Raw genomic sequence first — 23,338 nt, 5'->3', positions numbered from 1 at the left:
GTTTCATTTATTTTCAGGATAAAAAATGTGTGCAGCAAGCTTATGTCTGGGTCCAATTATTCAAGGGGTATCTCTCGCAGTTGTTCCCCTTTCTCTAGTGCAGTTGTGTCTTGTTCATTTGTACATAACGTTTCTCTCAACGTTTATTTTTATTTGTGACATTATTTAACTAGCTATCATCGTTAATGGGGTATTCAAAACATCTCAAATGTCTTCTTATCATTGACCTATTCAATTATGGTATGAAACATGTTTGCAAATTACATTTTCGTCTCTGTATTTGAAACATGAGAAACCTTAGAGCTGCATCTGCCGTACACAAATTAGCATCCTGCCGGCACACTGCTTCTATAGCTACAGCTAATTTTATTGGAGCCAGTAATGCAATGTTTCAGCAAGTAACTCGACAATATGTTTTTCAGAAGTTACAGGAGATTTCCAGTCAATCAGTGATTTTTGAAATTTTGGTATACATATCCCAAGTGGGAGCGCTTTATTGTTACTTGAACATTATTACCTTATACTAATATTGACAATTATTTTGAATAGAGCTGCACTCTTTGTTTGTTGCATGGGTTTCCCATTTCCTTTATTATAAGCTTTGCCAACAGTCCATTTTAGGTGAAAATTTTTTACCTTTCTCAGGTATTACTACTTTTTGCAGAATTACATCATTTTTTGCGGGAGACTTTTTGAACAGAAGAGCAATTTTATGTTTTGCTGAATGGATGGGCTACAATATCACCTGCTGATTCAGCTGTGTCAGATTAATAGTCATCACCACCATCATCATCTATATTAGACAGAGCTACATGCTGATCAGTATCAATGACGTCTTCTATAGACGAGGACATATCATCCATTGTTATGGATTGAAGGCTTTTGTAGAATGTGAAGCAGCCTTCTTATAACCAACCATAAGCAGCTTCAAGTTTTCCAAAGCATGCAATTACATTAGGGACCATTTGTGACAATTTGCAACAATATCCTTTTTCAAGCATCACATTAAACTAAACATATGTTCAGAATTGCAATACCCTTTTCTGCAGTCATAGATCTGTGAACTCTGACCAGGCCCCCACCAAAAAAATAGAATTGGTTTTGGCATGTACTGTAACTGTACATGCTAAAATGCAAGGGGTGCAACTACATACATTGTTTTGCATACTGGCTAAATACTGGCTGCTTTTGCATGTAGCCCACAAATACTGAGCAGCTTTGTTTTTACAGTGCATTTTAGAATTGAGTTTGGACATGGCTCTTGCATCTAAATCTCTCTGCACATTTTACATCTGGTCCACCTAAAGACCAACAGGATTTTGCCCAGGTACAGTACATAGTTATTTGGTCTTTATTACTTTATTCCTAAATCAGAATAATACATTTTTTTAAATATTACATCAATTTAATTAAACCATCTGTAATTCAGCATGGACAGCCTTAAAACCTGGTTTAGGAAAATTTTCCCCCGTTAGAACACAATTTGTTGTTGCCATGTGATACCTTGAGTTGCTGACCACGCCAGTAACCTTTTTTTATTTTTAGATTATTATAAATACTCTAAATACATTTTATTATGGACTAAGTTATTATGGACCAAGCATCTGGCAGTCAACCTCTGCCTGCTGCTGCCCCCTCCCGGTCTCCACACTCTTCAACTTCTTCCTCCTGCTCTACAACCTTCTGTTATCATACGTGGCATCCTACATTCCAGTTCTTTTCCCTTATAGACAGTACAACATGCACATACAGTATGCCACATGTCTGACGTGCACACACCACGGCGGCGATTGGCCTAATTTAAATAATGGTCTAATTTTTATAATCAGATTATAAAATATTACTACTGAATAAGGCTCAGGGTTTTGTTTGTTTTGGCTTTGTGCAGAATTGAAATTTAGAGATTATGTATTTGTAGCCAAAGCCTGTTCATTTACTTTGTGACTGGTATGTGGAAAAAAGACTTGGTATCTTGCCTGACATAAGCTATGCTGTGTCCTTGTGACTGTACATTCATTATTATCAATGCTTTGCTAATTCCCCTTTGAGTAGAATGTATATTGACACTGGCTTTTATCTGAGTTGCCATGTTTTTCTTATCTTTTCACTAAATGTAATTTAGAGGAGGAAATATCTGCCCTCTTTGACCTAAATTTAATAGCTCTCCCTCAGATTATGGATGCATTAATGTTGATAAATCACACTTTAAGGCTTGAAATTGTATTGTCATTAACCTCCAGATTATATTAAAAGAAAAAAAAGCACGGAAAAGGCAAATCAGATGGGATTCTGCCAAAAAAAATTGCATGTTTCAGATGGCCCATTACAGCTCTTATCTTGCTCGCGTAAAATTGCTTATTCACAGAAATAGCAGTGCTGTTTGATTAACTAGACACACTGAAAATAATAATATTCCTCTGCTACTGGTGTTTGGGCGAAGATTAGATATTCCCATTCTTTATGCCCTTCAGGTACTATGTCAAGCTTTGCTTGTTTTCCTGATAATCCCTCCTCCAGATAAATTGCCGGCTGTGACAGTCAATTGACTGGAGAAAAGGCTTACTTTGCAACAAAATAAGGAATACATATTACATTTAATTGAATGAATGTATTTCAGAGACCCACAAGAAAAATCATATTGTGAAATATAAAAGCTTTGTTCTATGCTAGACTGCCTCGTTTTCCAATTGGTAAATGGCTTTACACTCCTATGATTTCAAAAGTTATATTTAAAAAGCGTCAATTTTATTTTACTTTCCCAATATTTTCCTTTAATTTTGGTTTGCCATGACATAATATTATGTTCTGCTTGGTGACGTGCAACAAACACGGATTGGCTTGGTCACACCCACTGCTGCTGTTAGAAAGTACCAGATTTATTATAGTGTTATATATACGGTATCTCTCAATGCTTTGAGAAGTACCCTCTATTAGCTTCTCTCATTTTACAGGTTGTTCTTGAGAAATTACATTGAGGAGCTGATTGGTTAGTGATATCTCTCCACCTGATTTCTCTCAGTGCTTTGATAACTAGCCCCTTAAAGAGCGAGCAATAAGAGGGAGAGAGAACCCCCCCAACGGTCTTGTTTTGTGCATGACATTAATCATGCTTTAGGTGACTTAATCTATGATGCTGTCAGTATTTATCACAGTTGTTTCCACGGGCGGCCTTAAAATACAAGGTGAGGCAGCTATTCAATAAAGACTCTACTTTAAAAAGGAGAGGAGGGACATCGACTGTGGACACTATTCCAAGTAGTTGTATGTTTCTTGTGCATCATATAAATGCTCAGTTAAGGGTAGAGCAACATACTGTATTACATTTTAGCCAACCAGATATTATCACATGCTAACTGTGGTATATGGGGCAGATTAAATGTCATATACACATATGTTTTGATTGGCACATAAGGTTTAGTGATTGTCTTGAGGATGTCGAAGATGATGAATGTCCCAGAAAGCCCTGCACATTAAAAACAAACTAAAATGTGGCAAAAAAATTAGAAATTGTTCGAATTGACAGTCAACTCCGACCTAGGACTGTGATGTCTTTCTTTTCTCAATTGAACCTGTTTCGCATTTGACCAATGGAAAATAAGAATGCAGCGGTGTGTGAATGCAGAAGGAGGGTACTTAGAAGAGGAAAGGAGTTTTAATTAAATAGCATCTTTCTCATTATTTAATAACCATAGCTGTTGCGGGATGGAATTGAGAACTTTTTTTTTTATTATTATTATTATTTTTTCGCCATATTTTGGAGTGCCTAGTTATCGATGGAAGTTTAGTGTGAGAAGAAGTTTAGCAAATGTGTAGTCTGAGTTTGTAGCCTGAGATGGATAAGTGGAATGTAGCCAAGATTGGAGAATGTTTTTACTACTACATCTGCAAAGCCATAGAATGAATTACTTGCAAAATGTTTAGCCTGGTACACAGATACACTATCATACAATTGTATGTATTGCAGTTATTTTAACAGAGCAATGGTTTCGGGTGTGGAACAGGCTGATTCACTATAAGGTGAGGTTTTGTCTTCCATGCATAAGGCAGTCAGTAGTACTGTTGATTTTGTATGTATGCCACACATGTAAGCAGTGTAAGAACCATAGGCATAGAGCTGGGATAAATTGTCTGGATCTCACACTCTGGAGTCCTCAGGCTGTATGCAATGAATATATTTAAGTGTGTGGAATGATGTAGGCTGATACTTGTGTGTAGCAAGTCCTCCTTCATATGTAGGGATTCCTCAAAATACCACTTACTGGCACAATTGGCAGATGTATTAAGACTAGTGAAGTGATAAAGTGGAAGGCAATGAAGCACCAGGCATTCAGCTCCTAACAGCCATGAAAAAATGAGTTACAGTATGAGCTGATACTACACAGCTGGTAATTTTGTTTTCTTCCACTTTATCACTTAATACTAATGCCCCAATATGTGATTCAGAAACGGTCACCTGCCTTATATGCAGTATCTCAATTTGACATATATGACAGTTGTTTCCTAAACTGAAATGTATAGTACTCGTTCTGTGCTAAGATTGGTTCACTTTTTTTGTCTGCCACATTATAACACTATAAGCTGGAAGAACAAGTGGTTGTCTGTCAAGGGAATAATATATGGGGAGAAGGTTGCAAACTACTGTAGCCACATTCACTTTCTAAATAAATCGGTTAAGGGTTTTTCCCCTTAACCTAAATAGGGGTAATTGTTTCTGCCTTTTATTTTTTGTACATTGTTTGCCACTCTTTTGTTTTTTTCCTTACCCCTTCCCTAACAACGGAATACATAAATCCGTTTTCAATTATGGGGGGGGGGGGGGGGGTATTTTTTCTGTGGCAGTATTTCCGCCGGTTAAAATAGCAGCACTCGCCTATTCAATGCTGTTGTTTCCCACAGCATTAAAGGCTATCATATTCTGCTTTTAATTTTTTAAGTTGAATCTGAGTTGTCGGAAACGGAAGCTAATTGTTAAATTTACCGCATAGTCCCAACAATTTTGTTGCTGTTTTGATAGTCTGAACACAGGCTGGTAAGTTACAGTAGAAACTGGTCGAAAACCGCTGTTTATCTGACTGTTGAGAACGTCCAGACAGTCTGAATGCTTAGATGCCTTTGTGGGGAGTATTTAATCCAGAATCTGTTATGCCAAAAATAGATTTCTAGTTAAAACTCGTATTATCTAACTACACATTACATGCTGTATACATTGTGTATATGGATTGTGTAGAACTTCAGACAGAAGAAGCTTTATTCTAGAGATAACACCTTTTATTTATAAACAATGGCTGTTAGTTTTACCTTTCATCTAGTGCGTAGAACATTTTCCCTTCACTTGCTAGAGACCCTTATGCAGAATGAATGGTAAGAGGTGGACACTTGATTTCAGAGTGCCCTTGTTTCAACTATTGCTTTGCTTCGCTTTCTCCCATTTCTGCATTTATCCTGAATATATACAAAAGTACTGTTCTGTCTTCACATAGCATTTTTTCATATGTAACCATAAAATAGTAGAGATACAAAGAACTTAAAATAGATACAATAACTTTTTTTTTTTTTTTTTAGTTGGCAAGTATCACTGTTTTAACCTTTTTTATTCCATGTTCTATATTTCCCTGTTTTCAATAGTATATGTTCTACACTATATACTTAAAACATCTTTATTGTACTGATTACAATAGCAAATGCGGTTAATTAAAAATTCATATTTGTAATATTTAGACTATTAATTTAGGCATAAAAGACAAATCATGACAATTGGCGCAGTGATTGGTGCTACATTTGAAAAAAAAATGGTATTCTAGCCAGCATATGGATTTGTAGGATTATCAAAGTTACAGACATAACAAATGTTGTGCTCACAATCATTTTATTTCAGCAAATAAGACATTAATCATATACAAGACTAGTAAGAAGTTTATGCAGGAATAATAGATCTTTTCCTGGCTCACAATGAAACAAAATGTATTGGTAGTAATCTTTCCAGTCTAAATCTCATGTGATAGTTTGCATAACCAGATTTCACTAAAGCCTCAATATACTGTATATGAATCGGTTACTGAAATGCCAAATGGGAGAGTAGTAAAGTAGTTTTGGATACAGATACTATTCTATAAGCCAGGGGTCCTCAGCCATGGTTCTCTCTGCACACTAGCCAGTCCAGGTTTTTAGGATAGCCATGCTCGAAGCCAGTACAATTAGTGCTTCAGTTATTTTGACTTGGCCATCTGTGCTTAAGCATAGCTAGCATGATAAAATATGGACCTATACAGGCATGGCCAAACTATGGCCCTCCAGCTGTTGTGAAGTTATAAGTCCCATCATGCCTTGCCAAAGTTTTGCCATTAGAGGATGCTAAAACTATGGCAAGGCATGCTGGGATATGTAGTTTCACAACAGCTGGAGAGCCACAGTTTTGCCATGCCTGACCTAGTGTGCCTTGAGGACCGAGGTTGGAAACACTGCCTAAGCTCCACGATTCATGGGTGCTGCTACGATTCTATGACTAAGGATGTGTGGATACCACAGAGATTCGTGCCTACGAGGCTGCCAGTTGACTGTCCTTTAAGTCATATGAGATGTACACAGCCATGCACTAAAAATGATCACAGCAGCTGTTTGTGCTTATATATTTTTTAAGGTTGTGTGTTTTCTTGTGCTTAACAGATGAATCAGCAAATGAGTGGAATGAGCTTGAATGGAGCAAGCAATATGATGGCTTTTGGTCAGCCTGCAAACGCAGTTGGAGCAGGATGGTCTGGAAATGCTGCTGGTCAGACTCTAAGCACACAACTTTGGAAATGAGAACAGCCATTACGAGGATCCATTCGACATTCCTGCTTTAATGCACATCACGTCCCCTATTTTAAATATGTATATAATGCTTTCTCTTCCCAGTGTGCGCTCAACTTGTTGGTTTGAATAGATTGAATCTGGTAGTCATGTGGATTAGAAAGTACATTTACATATCAACAGTTTTCCATGACCTGTAATTTTTAACTAATGTTCATGAACAAATGTTGTGTGGGATCTTTTTGTTTTGAGAGGGGGTTTTATTTTTGATAGTTTTTTTGTGCTATGGTTTAAAGGAAATCTAAGGGTTGTATTTAAGGGATACTAGGGTATATTGTTAGTATTTTCAAATTCTTAAAATGTCACCTATAGCCTCCCCTTAAATATCCTGTGGTCCTTAAAAATAAACTGTAGTTATATTGAAGTATCTTTAATTCCGCAAATTGATTGTAAATGTTTCGCTGAACATCATATTGTTGTGTATCTTTCTGGATGTTCATTTATTATTGGGTGTGGTGTTATGGTGATCTGAGCAGATAGCTCCACAAAGGAAAGGAAATAAGCCTGGATGATCGGATCTGTGATGCCTATAGGTAAAGGTTATGTTACGGAGCTGTGTTTTCATACACGCTGCCGTATGCTCATCTTTTCCTCTATATGAACTCTACAACATATATTTCTTCTTAGAAGGTACATCCAGGTTTATGCCAGTGATTGTGTTTACATTTTAAGGTGCCTAGTATTAATAAGATGTTTCTTCCCATGTATTAATCAATGAACCTACAGATTGTTTGTATTTCATGTAGCCTTTTGGGCCATAGTTTATTACTTGATACTGACAGGCAAATGGTTAATCTGTGTTCTGTACTTTTTGTAAGTGGAGTGTTCTCTATAGTATACTAAAGAATATGAAAATTTAATTATTTAGGGACAAAATCATCACTCTTCCAAGTTTAACAATTCTTGCTGTGCTGCCTGATGGCATTATAGAAAAATCCAGTGGAATTTATACAGTAATATGGCACATGCAGACCATGGACAAAAAACCCATATAAGAACATGTCCAAAATGTGTATCCCTGTAACTTGAAGCTTCAACTAAAGGCCAACATATGACCAATGCAGGTAGAAGGGATGGCATCTTCTTAGTCATCTCTTGATGTCCACAGCTAAGGATCAATAGGCGGTCCATTCTCTGGGGCTGCATAAAGTGGCATTTGATGATCATACCTCAATTTTAATTGTATCCTGAGGATGTTTGGGCTCATTAGCTAGATTTACTTTTTCTGTTCGAGTATGCCACACAAGAACCTGTAACAAAATGACACGTTACCTTTTTTTATATGACCTGCTGCTTTTGCAAAGATACAAAACACCTTATTGAAATAGTTCTTATGTGTGGTACAGAATATGTAACCTGTTTTGTAAGTCAGGAAAGGCCACAAATCACAAGTGTATAGAAAACAATCTTGCAGTTTTGTCAGTTATTTTATTATTTTTGCTCTCTGAAACTGAATTACTAAGGGTTTAGTTGGAATATGTAAAAGGCAATACATTTGGACTATTCCAATTCTTAGTGGGGTATTTATCAAAACTTAAATGCTTAGAAGGAAAATAGTGAGAGAAACTACCAACCAATCAACTCCTACCTATTACTTTTCAAACATCAACTGTAAATGTCAGATGATTGGTTAGTACATTCTTTCACAATTGTATCTCTCTCCAAGCTTTCAATACACTTTATTTACTTCTTAAACCCACTACACATACATATTTACACCATGTTTAATTTTCAAATGAACAATGAGCTGATTTTAGCTAATTATTAGAAGTGGACCCTGGCTTTGACTTTAGTCCACAATTAGATTTTAGTTCTTTATCTACTATTCTGTAATGATTAATCTGATTATAGTTCTCTGACTGCAGATATGTACGGTAATGTTTTTCCTAATTTATTTATTTATTTCAACAGCCTCTGTTCATTTTCCAGTGTACATTCTTCATGTTAAGTAATAATTGGTTTTACCTTTCACTTGTGGCATATTAATATTATTGGATTAACTTGCAATATAGGCCCACAAACCAATGATTGAAGCTTAGAAAGTTGTAATGGGTGTATTTATATATAGAGAATTTTTTTAGAGCCACATAGAGAATTTTTTTTGAGTGCAGTCCCACATCAGTGCTATGATTGCAACTCTAAACTTGTGTCTTGTCCCACTTTCAATTGTAGATAGGAGTTTGGTTTAGTTCAACAATATCTATAATGAACATGATATCTATAAGAGAAAACATAAATAAAAACTCTGATGTTGCCCTTGAGTTATTACCTTTGTGCAATTGTTGGCTTTTGGCTCAAGTTCTTCCACCTTTGTAATCTGTTTTAAAAAATCTGATTCTTGCATTCCGGGCTGAGAACCTCGTCTCTTGAACACAGCTTTTGGGTTTGAAAGGATCACCTGAAGCCTCACTGCAAATCCTGTATAGAACACAAGGAGAGATTGGACCATGCCATTATTTGTCTGGAAAAATAAAACTGTTACATCTTTACAAGAAGCCTGGAGAGGAGAACATGGAGAAATGTCACTGCAGCATGTTAAGTTGTTGCTACTTATTCAGCAATATGGTTCTTCATGTAGGATAGATCTCACTCAGACAATAATAAGATACTGTAATTACTAATACAATTAAATCTCCGTTATTGTATACACACTGCAATATATTTAACTGCTGTATGAAATGTAAAATTTTGAGAAATGTGTGAGCCAGTGCCAGGTTGTCATGAATCAATTTACAATTTTTAATAAATGGTTTTGACCATAGTAACCAGTCCATTTCTGGTGCGTTTTAAACCACAAAAAGCAAAAAAAATCTAAAGCAAGCTGGATGTTTTTTTCCGTGTTGAATCATATACATTGTTATTTTGCTGTTTTTGCATACACAACTATAAAACAATAGTGCATTTTCTGAGAGATCCTTTATATTTTGGATTAAGCAATAAAAAAAAAAGTTCATACTAAAGAATATGGATCGTTTGACTCTAGTGGCATTAAACATGTCACACTGCATTGTATGCGCAGGAATAAATGTATGCTACCGTACATATAACAGTGAATTCACACATCTATCCACCAATCATATGGCAAAGAAGCACGGAATTTAATCTACACTTCATCAACAAAAACTTGCCTAAATGTGAATGCCAGTGTGCAACCATACAGCCTCAAGTAAAGACATGACTGACCTACGTAACTTGCTCATGATCACACGTTCTTGAGTACGGAGCTTGTGCAGGGCTAAAAAAAAAAATATCCTTATAGAAAACTTGATCTGGCCCTAGCCCCTTATTTCTACACATGGCCAAAAACACTAATCACTCCACCTGCATAAATATTGAGGGGCTATTCCAACTCTGACCTCTTGTTGATATCTGCTCAGTTCCATTCCCCATATTCTAAAGTTTGGTACACACCTACAGATTTATCTGTCCAATCTGTCTGGAGGGAGCTAAAATCTGGTAATGTATGGGAGCAAACACTGGAAAACTGACAATGGCCATTCAAAGTGGTCAAATCCATCCATCTGTAGGTTTGTACCCAACTTAACATAAATGGCTTTAGTGTATTTTCAAATGTGCATGGTGTCTGTATGGGTGTAGCTCATTAGGTTGACATGCACAAAATTTACAGTACCCTAATTTAACACATGGAAAGGTTGACATAAGTTTTTCACTTTTTTATGTTTGTCAACACCTGAGCATGCGGGTCCCCAATTCGGGTACTTCACTTACCATTCATTGGACCATGTGCCTTGCTGAGCTTGGGACACTTTAATGTTCCCAATCACAGCCTGGATGGTGGTGTAGGATTTTTTTTTTCCAAAAACTCATGTTGACTTTATCAGAACCAGGTTAACCTTTTGGCCATGTCGACAATATGGTGTCGACCTACAATTCAGTTGCCTTTCTGTGCAAATCAGATGGCAATAAGTAATGTGATATCTGATAAAAGTCAAAGCCCAACCACACCGGTTTTAATTTTCTTTTCTTTACTTTGTATCTAGATTAACTGTCACAGTGAAACTCATTAAATCCAGACATTTATATAAAATAAAAAATGTGCAGTTTAATAATACAGTAGATACTTTATAATATTGGATTACAGGTAGAGCAGCTGCTTATTTTGTAAAAACACTGTTTAAGAAAAAAAAAATATCTTGCTGGCATGCAAGACATTTCATAGAGCCCAAAATATAATAATAGTACAAAATCGTGAGGTATTTATTTATGCACACACATGCAGTAAGCCTACCATTTAACTCATATAAAACTAATGAGCATAGAATTTTCATGTTTTATATGTAATATATTCCTGTGGTTTCATTCAGCAGGTAAACATGTTTCGGTAAATTACTACAGATGTGTCCATATACTGTACATACATATCCACCATGTGCTACAAGTCCAGACCATTAATGTGTGAGCTCTGTGTTACTCGGTAACGATGAGCGTCTTTGCTTGCAACTTTTACCATTAAATATGCTTGTGTCCTGTTCACTCTGTTGTGAGAATAAAATGCAGTGGTATGGAAAATGTTGTAAAAAAGAGGTACTAATGGTACCGGCACACAGGCTCTGTGATAAAGATGGTTAGTGAGAGGATGAAATTCCTGCCTCTTGCATTACACCTGATCACACTACAGTGCTGGGGCCTCCATATTGGAAGGATCCCTCAGTCAAATAGCAGTAGGGCTAATATTTAAAAAGACCCTTTTGTTTTATGATCTCTGGCTTCTGCACAAAGCATAATTATAGTATGCTCTATAGCTGAATTAGGGGAAAATGGTAGACTGCTAATAAACAGTCTATCAGAAAAGTTTATATAAAGGTTGTTACAACTGGCTCGCTTCTACACGTACTGCTGAAGGTATTTCTGGGAATCAGATTGTGCCTATACCGTATTTCAGTAATGTTGCAATGGGCACCACAGTAACAGTGAAATTCTGACCAATCATACCCCAGCACAAGCACTGGCAGAAAGTGTGCTGCTGTTTAGATTGAACTTTTCAACACTGCTGTAGAAATCATGAAGATCAAGCCTAATTGGTTTCGTTTCCTGCTCATCATCCTGTAGAGGAACAGGAGCTGTAGCACTGACAGCTTGAACCTTTACTACTGATTTTTTTTTCTTATAAGACAAGTGGCAGTATCAGGTCATTGAGCCTCTATTTTCATTTAGAGACACACTTATCAGTCCCCCTTCTGTGAGAGGTTTTTCATTAGCAGATGATTCTCTTTAAATAAAATACAAATCCAGTATACTTTTAGGTTATATATAAACTAAAAATGTGAACCTGCACTCTAATTAGAGCCCCCCCCCCCTCCATAGACTTGTGCAACTTCTCGGAGGCTTGAAGTCGCATGTGATTTCCCTTGAACTCCCCGGCGACTTCCAGGGTGACCGGATCGCATATATGATACATTGGGGCAGATGTATAAACCCTGGCAAAGCGATAAACTAGAGATAAAGTGAAAGAAGATAAGGCACCAACCAAACAAATGTGTTTGAAATATGACCGTTGGGAGTTGATTGGCTGGAGCGTTATCTCCTTCCATTTTATCTCCAGTTTATCTCTTCGCCAGGCTTCATACATATGCCCCATTGTATGCTGTCCTTTTGCATATGATGTATTCTATGCAATCCGTTCCATGGCTGTGGGATCCAATCTTTATGGCAGTCATTGTGATCGGAGGCGCTGATCTGATGCACTCAGGACCATACATCAGATCGATAGAAGGTCAAACACATAAGATCTTACACTTTCCACCCAATTTCTCAGCACGGTGCATTGGATTCGGGTGAAAAGGGCCCAAATCACAAAAGTGTATGGCCTGCTTTACTAAGGTTATTTATCCTCTTACATCATTTTCCTTTACTCAAATTAAAATTTACAGAATAAAGTGCTTGTGCTATACAAGTAAATGTTAATAGATAAAGTAAAGCAAAATTGCGATGAACAGACCCCATCTCAATCTACCCACACATGTGAAGCATAAAACTGTTGCTGTAGGTCTGTAGATGCTACTTATTACACTACCAAATCCATGTTGGTGGCCAGTGAGTACACTAGAGTACGGAGTAAAGACCAGTTTTTTGGCCTTAATTTTGGACAGTAAAGTTAGACTAGCTGAAGATCTTTCTGGGTTTGGTGATGAATTTATTGTTAATTGTGCATAGTAGGGTCTGCTTTGGTGTAATAGCTGTAGAATTTCTATTTATTATATGATACTATAGAAGCAGATTTAAAGAAGTTGGTTTGAGATGATTGGCAACATTCAAAATGCTGGACAATCTCTGAATTTACTAATGAAAGTTGGGTACACATTAAACAATGTGTGTACCCGGCGACCTACTGTAGTTTGAGATTGGACCCAGCGGGGTGCCGGCATCGGCAAGTGCCACACACTTGACAATATCAGGCATGATTGGCTATGGTGGGGGATAGGGGCATTCTTTGAAAAGATTATGTCTTCTGTTGGATTTATGAGGCTGGGAGATAAGTAGGCAATACTGTATTCTAGTCAATTCTGGAAAAAGATAAATGAACAGCTGAATGTAGTGTTGCAGTAATCTCTTTGGCTCTAAGAAAATGCCTCTTAAGCCCCCTACACACAAGTTGACTCCCTGCCGACACTGATATCGGCGGCCACAGGGTACCGGCATGCACATTTTCCCATGCCGGCAGAGTAGCTAGAAAAAAAACCTTTTCTGAATGATATTGTTCACAATATCGCCTAATGTGTATGGGGCTTTAGTCGCAACACAATGCTTTTAGGACACACCAGGAGACTGTGCTGTTTATATGGGTTACTTGTGCTATGCTTCAGTTGCACACAGATATACATCAGCACTAAGCACGAGACTTGCTAAAAAAAACACAAGATCCTCTGCACAGATTCACACCACCACTGCTCCTAGATAGCCAACTCCTTTTGCTAAACGGGGTAATCTAGTAGTCGGCAGGCATAGAAAAGATTTGCAAAACAAAAAAAATGCAATACAGGGGTATGTCAAAGTTTTTGTATTTAAACTATGATGGAATAAAGGGTCAGGAGGATATAACTATAATATTGTATTTTACTTCTGTACATTGCGCTACAACTAGGGATGTGCACCGGCCACTTTTTGGGTTTTGGGTTCTAATGGGTTTTGGCAAAACACCCCCTAAGTGTTTTGTATTTGGATTTTTTAGGTTCTGATTATTTTGTTAAAAAGGCATAAAAACTGCTAAAATCGCAGATTTTTTTTTGCTCCTACGCTATATTAACCTCAATAACATTAATTTCCACTCATTTCCAGTCTATTCTGAACACCTCACAATATTGTTTTTAGGGCAAAAGGTTGCACCGAGGTAGCTGGATAACTCTGCTAAGCCACACAAGCGTGCAGCACAAACACGTGGCTCATGTAAGAGTGGCACTGCAGCGGTAGATGCGGCAGTATTAGGCAGTGAGCCTCAAACCAGACGGTAGATACGCCAGTATTAGACAGTGAGCCCCGAAACAGACGGTAGATACGGCAGTATTAGGCAATGAGCCCCAGACCAGACAGGTAGATATGGCAGTATTAGGCTGTGAGCCCCAGACCGGTAGACACGCCAGTATTAGGCAGTGAGCCCCAGACCAGACGGTAGATACGCCAGTATTAGGCAGTGAGCCCCAAAACAGACGGTAGATACGGCAGTATTAGGCAGTGAGCCCCAGACCAGACAGGTAGATATGGCAGTATTAGGCAGTGGGCCCCAGACCAGACGGTAGATATGGCCGTATTAGGCAGTGAGCCCCAGACCAGACGGTAGATACGGCAGTATTAGGCAGTGAGCCCCAGACCAGACAGGTAGATATGCCAGTACTAGGCACCAGACAGGTAGATAAGACAGTACTAGGCACAAGACAGGTAGATACATCAGCAATACTAGCATTGTGCACCAGCAGAATTTATAATAATTAATTTTATTATTAGGTACTGCTTGGCAGTGGCACTCAGTGGCACACGTCAGTGCACAAGCAGCATGGAATTATTTTTTACAGTCCCACACAGCACAAGTATTTTTGTTTTTATTAAATTAGATCTAGCAGCCTAGTATGTAGTTGTACTACTAGGTAAGTACACTTAGGCAGTAACACTGCCAGTGGCAACAGTGGACTGAGTAAATAATACTGGCAACCTCTATTCACAGTATTCAGTGCAGGCAGGCAGCACCAGTGGACTATATATAATTCAATTAAATTAATTATTAATAATATAGCAGCCTAGTAGGTAGAGAAAATATACTAATAGGTACTAGGTAGGCAGGCAGGCAGGCAGTAGCACTGCCAGTACAGTGGAAAATGTATAGACAGGTTAGTTGCGCACTCAGCAGCCCAACAGTTGAAATTCCTAAGGTCCCTCACAAACCTTCACCAATCTCTATACACCCCAAAAAATGGAAAAAACAACTTATCAGGCGCTTGATGTCCTCAGATTACACCGAAGTATTCGTATGTAATGGAAAAAATGAGAGCAAATATAGCGAAGTACGTTTTTTCACAGTGCACTCATTTAATAACATACAATAAAACATACAACAGGATATCCTGCATAAAACATCAATTAAAACATGAATGAAATCTTCAAGTGAATGGATAATGAGATTACCGGATAAAGTGGGAACTGAGAAAGTAAACAGTTCCACAAGGGCTTAGCAACAAAACGTCACCCACTGGCACATCTGCTGGGTCTCACGTTCAGGCTGGTCCGGTCTCAAATCAGTCTCTTCTCCTTTACATGCAGTATCACCAACGCGTTTCACCCTCATTTCTCATTGTATATGCCCCCTCATGGGTATTAAGTATGGTTAATGCCCCCCCCCCCATTGTTAATGCCACCCCACTATTGACGCCAACCCGAAGCGTGGCGAGCGGCGGCGGTACGCGTCCTCCGACCTTTTCATACCCCCACTATCCACGTCGGTGTGGAGTTGATCTTATATAGTGTGGCGAGCCACCGAGCCCGTGGCGAGCGCACACGTATACCTGTGAAGTTATGCGCTCGCCACGATTCGGGCTCGCTGCGCTCGCCACAAATATATAAGATCAACTGCACGCCGACGTGGATAGTGGGGGTATGAAAAGGTCGTAGGACGCGTACCGCCGGCAATTGGCGGGGTGGTGTTAACAATGGAGGACCATTTCACCCATCAGGGGTGGGGTTTGCTATCAAAATGGGGGGTTTGGGGGCTTTTTACATTGAAATCAATGTAAAATTGGGACTCAGGGACCATTTTACATTGATTCCAATGTAAAAATCGCGTCGATCGCACGCGATTTGGTTGGCATGTAATCGACACGATTTTTGCGGCCCCGATCAATACAATTAAAATCGATGGCACCGTGCTAGGAAACAAGTACCCAGTGATCTACTACTTCTTGATCTCACCGCTTTTCATTGCTCTGGAGTGTGTCCTCAAGTAAATTTATGGTTCTAGGTATTTATTATATTGAAATACTTAAATACATAGGATGGAATTCAATTGGTTTTCCCTTATAGCTGCCACTAGATGGCACCCAACGGAGCAATACAAACCTAGTCTGTTTGGGCGCTATGTCTGCAAAAAAATAAAAATTTATATCCCTCCACAATCTCCCATCACTTTATGCAAGAGATCGTTGTAAAAAAAAAATGATGTTCGATAGTCATTTAAAAAGCTTAGTTTATTTGGTACTTGTTTCCTATAACGGCGCCCACTATATTCATTCATATGGCATCTTATGCATATACCCGCATGCGATGCGATGCGATTTTAAATTGTATAAGCACGCTAATGGTTTTTTTCAATGTTAAATGGCCCCCTATATGATTTTTAATTGTATAAGCACCCTAATGGGTGCTTACAATGTTAAATGCACCCCCACGCCACCCCCACTATCAACGCCAACCCAAAGCGTGGCGAGCGGCGGCGGTACGCGTCCTCCGACCTTTTCATACCAAGATAAGAAGATCTACACAACCACCAGCGCTTTCTCCTGTCTCATAAATAGTTAATACATAACTTTTCTATTTTAGTAGTCCAAAGTTCCAAACTGTTTCTTCAATTGCAGTTCACACCAGGATAGTCCCACGATCGAATATAAGAAAAGACATGCAATTTGGTGCAGTATTTCTAAACGGCCTTCAATTCTTTATTTTAAAGAGATGCACTCACAAGAAGTAGGAGAAACAAATCGCTTAATCACTCCAACAATGGCAAACTCTGCTGGGCGATCCACTTTCCAGGGTGGGGCACATAAACCACTTCTGCAAATGATATGAACTTCCACACCATACTCCCATACAATAGATTTAATGAAGGGGTTGGTTGGAGGACAAAAAACGGTACTTATGTAGTATCTGGGCGCCCGATTTTTTGATTGTATGCCTTAAGTTAAGGCATACAATCAGATGCGATGTGATATCGCATCGCATGCGATGCGATGACCCGATTTTTCCATAGGAATCAATGTTAAAATGGACTGAGTCCATTTTAACATGGAATTCAATGGGAAAAAGGGGTCCTTTTCATACCCCTACTATCCAAGTGGGCATGGAGTTGGATATAAACCTGTGGCGAGCCAAGCGAGCCACCTAGCCCGAAGCGTGGCGAGCGGACGGTATTCTGTGTCCCCTCGCGGGGCTCGCTTCGCTCGCCACGCTTCGGGCTCGCTACGCTCGCCACAGGTTTATATCCAACTCCATGCCCACTTGGATAGTAGGGGTATGAAAAGGACCCCTTTTTCCCATTGAATTCCATGTTAAAATGGACTCAGTCCATTTTAACATTGATTCCTATGGAAAAATCGGGTCATCGCATCGCATCCGATGGTCGCATGCGATGCGATGCGATGTGCCCGATCCGACTCGATTTCTAAATCGGACGCCCAGATACTACATAAGTACCCAAAAAACAAACAATTGGTGCAGTAATCCAAAGCTGACAGAATTTTTAATGAAAAAAAAAACACACTTACAAACAAATGTGAAACAAAGGCATATAAGTCCAATGTGGTAGGTACTGCTACGCTCACATGAACGGTGATTCCTCACCCACGATGTTCCAGGGGAGGTCCAGGGGGTCCAAGTGCCGGCTCAAGGTCCCGGTTCTCCGTTCAGACTGAACGGAGAACCGGGACCTTGAGCCGGCACTTGGACCCCCTGGACCTCCCCTGGAACATCGTGGGTGAGGAATCACCGTTCATGTGAGCGTAGCAGTACCTACCACATTGGACTTGCCTTTGTTTCACATTTGTTTGTAAGTGTGTTTTTTTTTTTCATAAAAAATTCTGTCAGTTTTGGATTACTGCACCAATTGTTTGTTTTTTGTCCTCCAACCAACCCCTTCATTAAATCTATTGTATGGCAGTATGGTGTGGGAGTTCATATCATTTGCAAAAGTGGTTTATGTGCCCCACCCTGGAAAGTGGATCACCCAGCAGAGTTTGCCATTGTTGGAGTGATTAAGCGATTTGTTACTCCTACTTCTTGTGAGTGCATCTCTTTAAAATAAAGAATTGGCTGTTTAGAAATACTGCACCAAATTGCATGTCTTTTCTTTTCTTATATTCGATCGTGGGACTATCCTGGTGTGAACTGCAATTGAAGAAACAGTTTGGAACTTTGGACTACTAAAATAGAAAAGTTATGTATTAACTATTTATGAGACAGGAGAAAGCGCTGGTGGTTGTGTCGATCTTCTTATCTTGGATGTACTTTTGTTTTGGTGGCGGTTGACAACCTCACTGTCTACAACACTCCGGCTGCATATTCTTTTATTTGGCGCTTTATTGTTTGAGATATTGTTTCTTGACCTTTTCATTCCCCCACTATCCATGTTGGCGTGGAGTTGATTTTATATAGTGGGCGAGCGCAGCGAGCGGACGCGTATTACTTTACATGTATTCCGCGTCCCCGCGCGGGGCTCGCTGCGCTCGCCACGCTTCGGGCTCGCCACACTATCTAAGATCAACTCCATGCCGATGTGGATGGTGGGGGTATGAAAAGGTCGGAGGACGCGTACCGCCGCCCCTCGTCGGCTCGCTGCACTCACCAAGCTTCAAATTGCCGTTGATAGTGGGGGTGCTTTTAACATTGTAAGCACCCATTACGGTGCTTATACAATTAATAATCTTATAGGGGGACCATTTAACATTGAATAAACCGATTAGGGTGCTTATACAATTTTAGGTACTTGTGAGTTATCCGGGCTGCCGATTTCTAAATCGGGTCGGATCGGGCACATCGCATCGCATCGCATGCGACCATCGGATGCGATGCGATGCGATGACCCGATTTATCCATAGGAATCAATGTTAAAATGGACTGAGTCCATTTTAACATGGAATTCAATGGGAAAAAGGGGTCCTTTTCATACCCCTACTATCCAAGTGGGCATGGAGTTGGATATAAACCTGTGGCGAGCGTAGGGAGCCACCGAGCCCGAAGCGTGGCGAGCGTAGCGAGCCCCGCGAGGGGACACAGAATACCGTCCCCTCGCGGGGCTCGCTTCGCTCGCCACGCTTCGGGCTCGGTGGCTCGCTACGCTCGCCACAGGTTTATATCCAACTCCATGCCCACTTGGATAGTAGGGGTATGAAAAGGACCCCTTTTTCCCATTGAATTCCATGTTAAAATGGACTCAGTCAATTTTAACATTGATTCCTATGGAAAAATCGGGTCATCGCATCCGATGATCCGATGCGATGCGATATCGCATCGCATCGCATCTGATTGTATGCCTTAACTTAAGGCATACAATCAAAAAATCGGCAGCCCAGATAACTCACAAGTACCCAATTTTAAATCGTATACCATTGTATATGGCATACAATGCGATGCTATACAATTTAAAATTGTATAACATTGGCTGACATCGTGCAACATCGCATCGCATACCATTGTATGCCTTATGGTATACGATGCGATGGGCGCCGTGCTAGGAAACAAACATACTACCAATCTCTCATCTCTTCTCATGCCACCAACCCTAAGCGACTTTTTAACACATTTAAGTCTCTTCTATACCCTCCCCCACCGGCTACCATCAGTGCACAAGAACTTGCCTCCTACTTTAAGGACAAAATTGATAACATCCGAGATGAACCTCTAACCCTCTTTCTTTCCCACCTGAACCCTCTGGCACTTTCTCTTCATTTGATCCCACAAATGAAAAGGAAGTATCCGCACTCTTCTTATCCTCTTACTCTACTACCTCTCCTCTCGATCCTATACCTGCGCAAGTCATTAAAAATCTACTGTATCTCCTGTGATTATTCCAACCTTAACTAAAATCTGCAATCTTTCTCTTACTACTGGTACTTTTCCTTCTCTGCTCAAACATGCAGTGATAACTCCTATTCTAAAAAAAAACTGAATTCTGACCCTAACTCTCTCTCTAACTATCGTCTTATATCTCAGCTCCAAGCTACTGGAGAGACTTGTCTACTCTCGCCTCACAAACTTTCTTAACTCTAACACCCTATTAGACCCACTTCAGTCAGGCTTTCGCTCTCAACACTCCACTGAGACAGCACTGACTAAAGTGGTGAATGATCTGGTAACGGCTAAGTCTAAAGGCCATTATTCTTCTTGATCTTTCTGCTGCATTTGACACTGTCGATCACTCTCTTCTCTTACAAACACTACACTCCCTAGGTCTTAATGATACAGCCCTTTCCTGGTTCACATCTTACCTATCTGATCGCTCTTTCAGTGTTCGCTTCTCTAACTCTACTTCCTCTTCATTACAGATGGGTCTTCTCCCATCTTGGCAGGGGATGGCGCTGGCGTCGCCAGCCACCATCCCCCGCCAGCGCCATGGCGATGGTGAGAAGGGGACGCGCGCGCACGAGAGGCGCGCGCGTCCCCTTCCGACGGCGTTTCCCCGGGTCCCCGCCGGCTTGCCGGCGGTAACCCGGGGTCCCCGCCGCGTGCCTGCACCCCCCCTAACCCCCCCTAACCCTGTCCGTCTCCCTGAGGCGGAGACGGACAGGGTTTCCGTCGCGCTAGCGACGGAGACGCACGCGCGTCTCAGTCTTCTCGCTGGCGTGGCTGCTGGCGGGTCGCCAGCGCGTACGTTCTGGCGACCCGCCAGCAAGGATGGCAGTAGTAACATACTGTACCTCTGTCAGTCGGAGTTCCGCAAGGTTCAGTCTTAGGTCCTCTGTTTTTCTCAATCTATACCTCCTCTCTTGGCAAACTAATCAGCTCTTTCGGATTTCAGTATCACTTGTATGCTGATGATACTCAAATCTATCCATCAACCCCAGAGTTGTCACCAGTGGTTTTGGGTCGAGTCTCTGATTGTCTCTCTGCCATCTCATCGTGGATGTCTTGTCGCCAACTCAAACTCAATATTTCCAAAACGGAATTACTTATATTCCCGCCAACTAAGAACAGTTACCATCCTGATATCTCCATCGCTGTTGACAACTCGACAATCTACCCTACCCCACAAGCTTGTTGCTTAGGGGTCATCCTCGACTCTGAACTGTCCTTTCTTTCCCACATTTAATCTGTCTCCAAATCATGTTACATGCATCTAAAAAACATATCCAAAATACGACCCTATCTCACACAAGACACTACCAAATCTCTTATCCATGCACTCATTATATCCCACATTGATTATTGCAATAGTCTCCTAACTGGTCTTCCCAAGAACAGACTCTCACCACTGCAATCAATTTTAAATGCTGCTGCTAGGCTGATCTTCCTTGCAAGACGCTCATCGTCTGCTGATCCGCTCTGCCAGTCCCTCCATTGGTTGCCTGTATATTACCGTATTCAATATAAAACACTTCTACTTGCATATAAAGCTATTAACCATACTGCACCAGCATATATCTCTGAACTTATTACAAAATATCTCCCATTTCGACCACTACGCTCTACACAAGATCTGCGTCTCTCTTCTGCACGGATTACTAGCTCCCATTCACTACTACAGGACTTTCATTGGGCTGCTCCCATCCTATGGAATGCCCTTCCACGCACATTAAGACTCTCCACCAGTCTCCAAACTTTCAAGCGTTCCCTGAAAACTCACATCTTCAGTGAAGCCTATCATACAGATGTGTACACATACATCTTGGTTTTACTGCGCCATGTTTGGCACAATTTGGCACACCTTGGACTCTGCAAAAGTCATGCTTTGTGATTTTTCTAAAAATTTCCACCTCTAATCTATTACTTTATACAAATTCTACTGCTGCAAACAATTTCCAGAATCCACGCACTTGCTACATTTGGAAAAACAGCTAAGCCGTGTTTTACATGTTGTGACAAATTGAGAAAAAAAGCCAAGATGTATGTGTATTTAAGTTCTACATGCATAACCCTCCGAGGCACTTATGTATTATATAGCTTCCCTTCTGGACTTGTAACTGCTATGCTATTACTGGTGCCTGTCCTTGTGTTTCCCCCTATATCCCTATAGATTGTAAGTTTGCAGCAGGGCCCTCCTACCTCCAAGTCTGTCTGTTGTTGCCCAGTTTGTCTTATCACTGTCCACTATTGTAAAGCGCAACGGAATCTGCTGCGCTATATAAGAAACTGTAAATAAATAAATAAGTACTGATTATTTAGCAAAACTTTGCATGGCTTATTCTCCTTTAGCTCTGAATTTATAGAGCACAATTTAAGACATATATGTCACAGTAAATTTTGATCATCGGTGGCCACAGACCATTCTATGTACAGTAGCTATTTGTAGTAGGATACTGGGTTGTTAATCCATTTTAGTTTACATAAGTCTGATTGATTAATGGGCCTATAAAATGCTTGAACTTCAATTTCAAGGTCTATAGGTCATCTCAACTTAGCAAAGAAAAATCTATAAAAGTACATTCCCAGCAAGAACTCCTGTGAGGAGAGTGCAAAATGGACAAGTGCAAATGTTCAAAAGCGAGAGCTGTGAAAAGCTTTTGCTTGCTCACTGAAGGTTACGCACTGAGTTGTACAAGGTGTCACAGGTAATCGGAAGATAATTGCAATTCTGTATATACATAATGGTGTATGTGTGTGTTGTGTTAGATCTGTAAAAGTACACATTCGATTAATCCAGTGTGGGTGTACTTTATTGTTCCTTCACATTGTGGATCCTGTTCCTGGCAAGTGACACTGTGCTGTCATGCAGCATGTGGTTTGGGACTGTATAAAACATTCTCCACTGGCTGTACAGTATCTCATCACATGCTCCATTATTGGTAAACACTATAACTGTAGGATTCCAGAAGATATCCGTTTCCTAGTTTGACACTTCAGGTGCAGACCTACACGATGGGGAAAATTTACTAAGATGGGAGTTCTGTTTTACATGGGATGTTGCTATGGATAACAATCAGATCCTGGACCAGATGCACTAAGCTTCAAAAGTGATAAAATGGAGAGTGATAAATAACCAACCAATCAGCTCCTGCCTGACATTTTTCAAACACAGTCTGTGACATGACAGGCAGGAGCTAATTGGCTGGCTGTTTAT

At 40.1% G+C, this 23,338-nt stretch overlaps 2 protein-coding genes across 4 annotated transcripts in view; one reads left to right on the top strand and one right to left on the bottom strand.

The window, feature by feature from the left end:
• The window catches only part of SMAP1 (small ArfGAP 1), a 281,227-nt gene extending 271,617 nt beyond the window's left edge, over positions 1 to 9,610 (top strand). For all 3 annotated transcript variants that reach the window (XM_083177252.1, XM_083177251.1, XM_083177250.1), the window contains one exon: positions 6,664 to 9,610. In XM_083177252.1, coding sequence (XP_083033378.1) covers positions 6,664 to 6,801 — 138 coding nt within the window. In that variant the 3' untranslated portion in view covers positions 6,802 to 9,610. The remainder of the gene's footprint in view (positions 1 to 6,663) is intronic.
• B3GAT2 (beta-1,3-glucuronyltransferase 2) overlaps positions 5,850 to 23,338 on the bottom strand; it is a 106,137-nt gene continuing 88,648 nt past the window's right edge. Inside the window, exons 3-4 of the mRNA XM_083177253.1 lie at positions 9,119 to 9,267; positions 5,850 to 8,099 (exon numbers count right to left, since the gene is read on the bottom strand). Of these exons, the coding sequence (XP_083033379.1) occupies positions 8,013 to 8,099; positions 9,119 to 9,267 (236 nt within the window). The 3' untranslated portion in view covers positions 5,850 to 8,012. The remainder of the gene's footprint in view (positions 8,100 to 9,118; positions 9,268 to 23,338) is intronic.

This window comes from Crinia signifera, chromosome 3 (genome assembly GCF_055691185.1).
Source record: "Crinia signifera chromosome 3, ASM5569118v1, whole genome shotgun sequence".
NCBI lineage: Eukaryota > Metazoa > Chordata > Amphibia > Anura > Myobatrachidae > Crinia > Crinia signifera.
The sequence above is the reverse complement of the archived record's forward strand: the minus strand, read 5'-3'. Positions and strand labels throughout refer to the sequence as shown.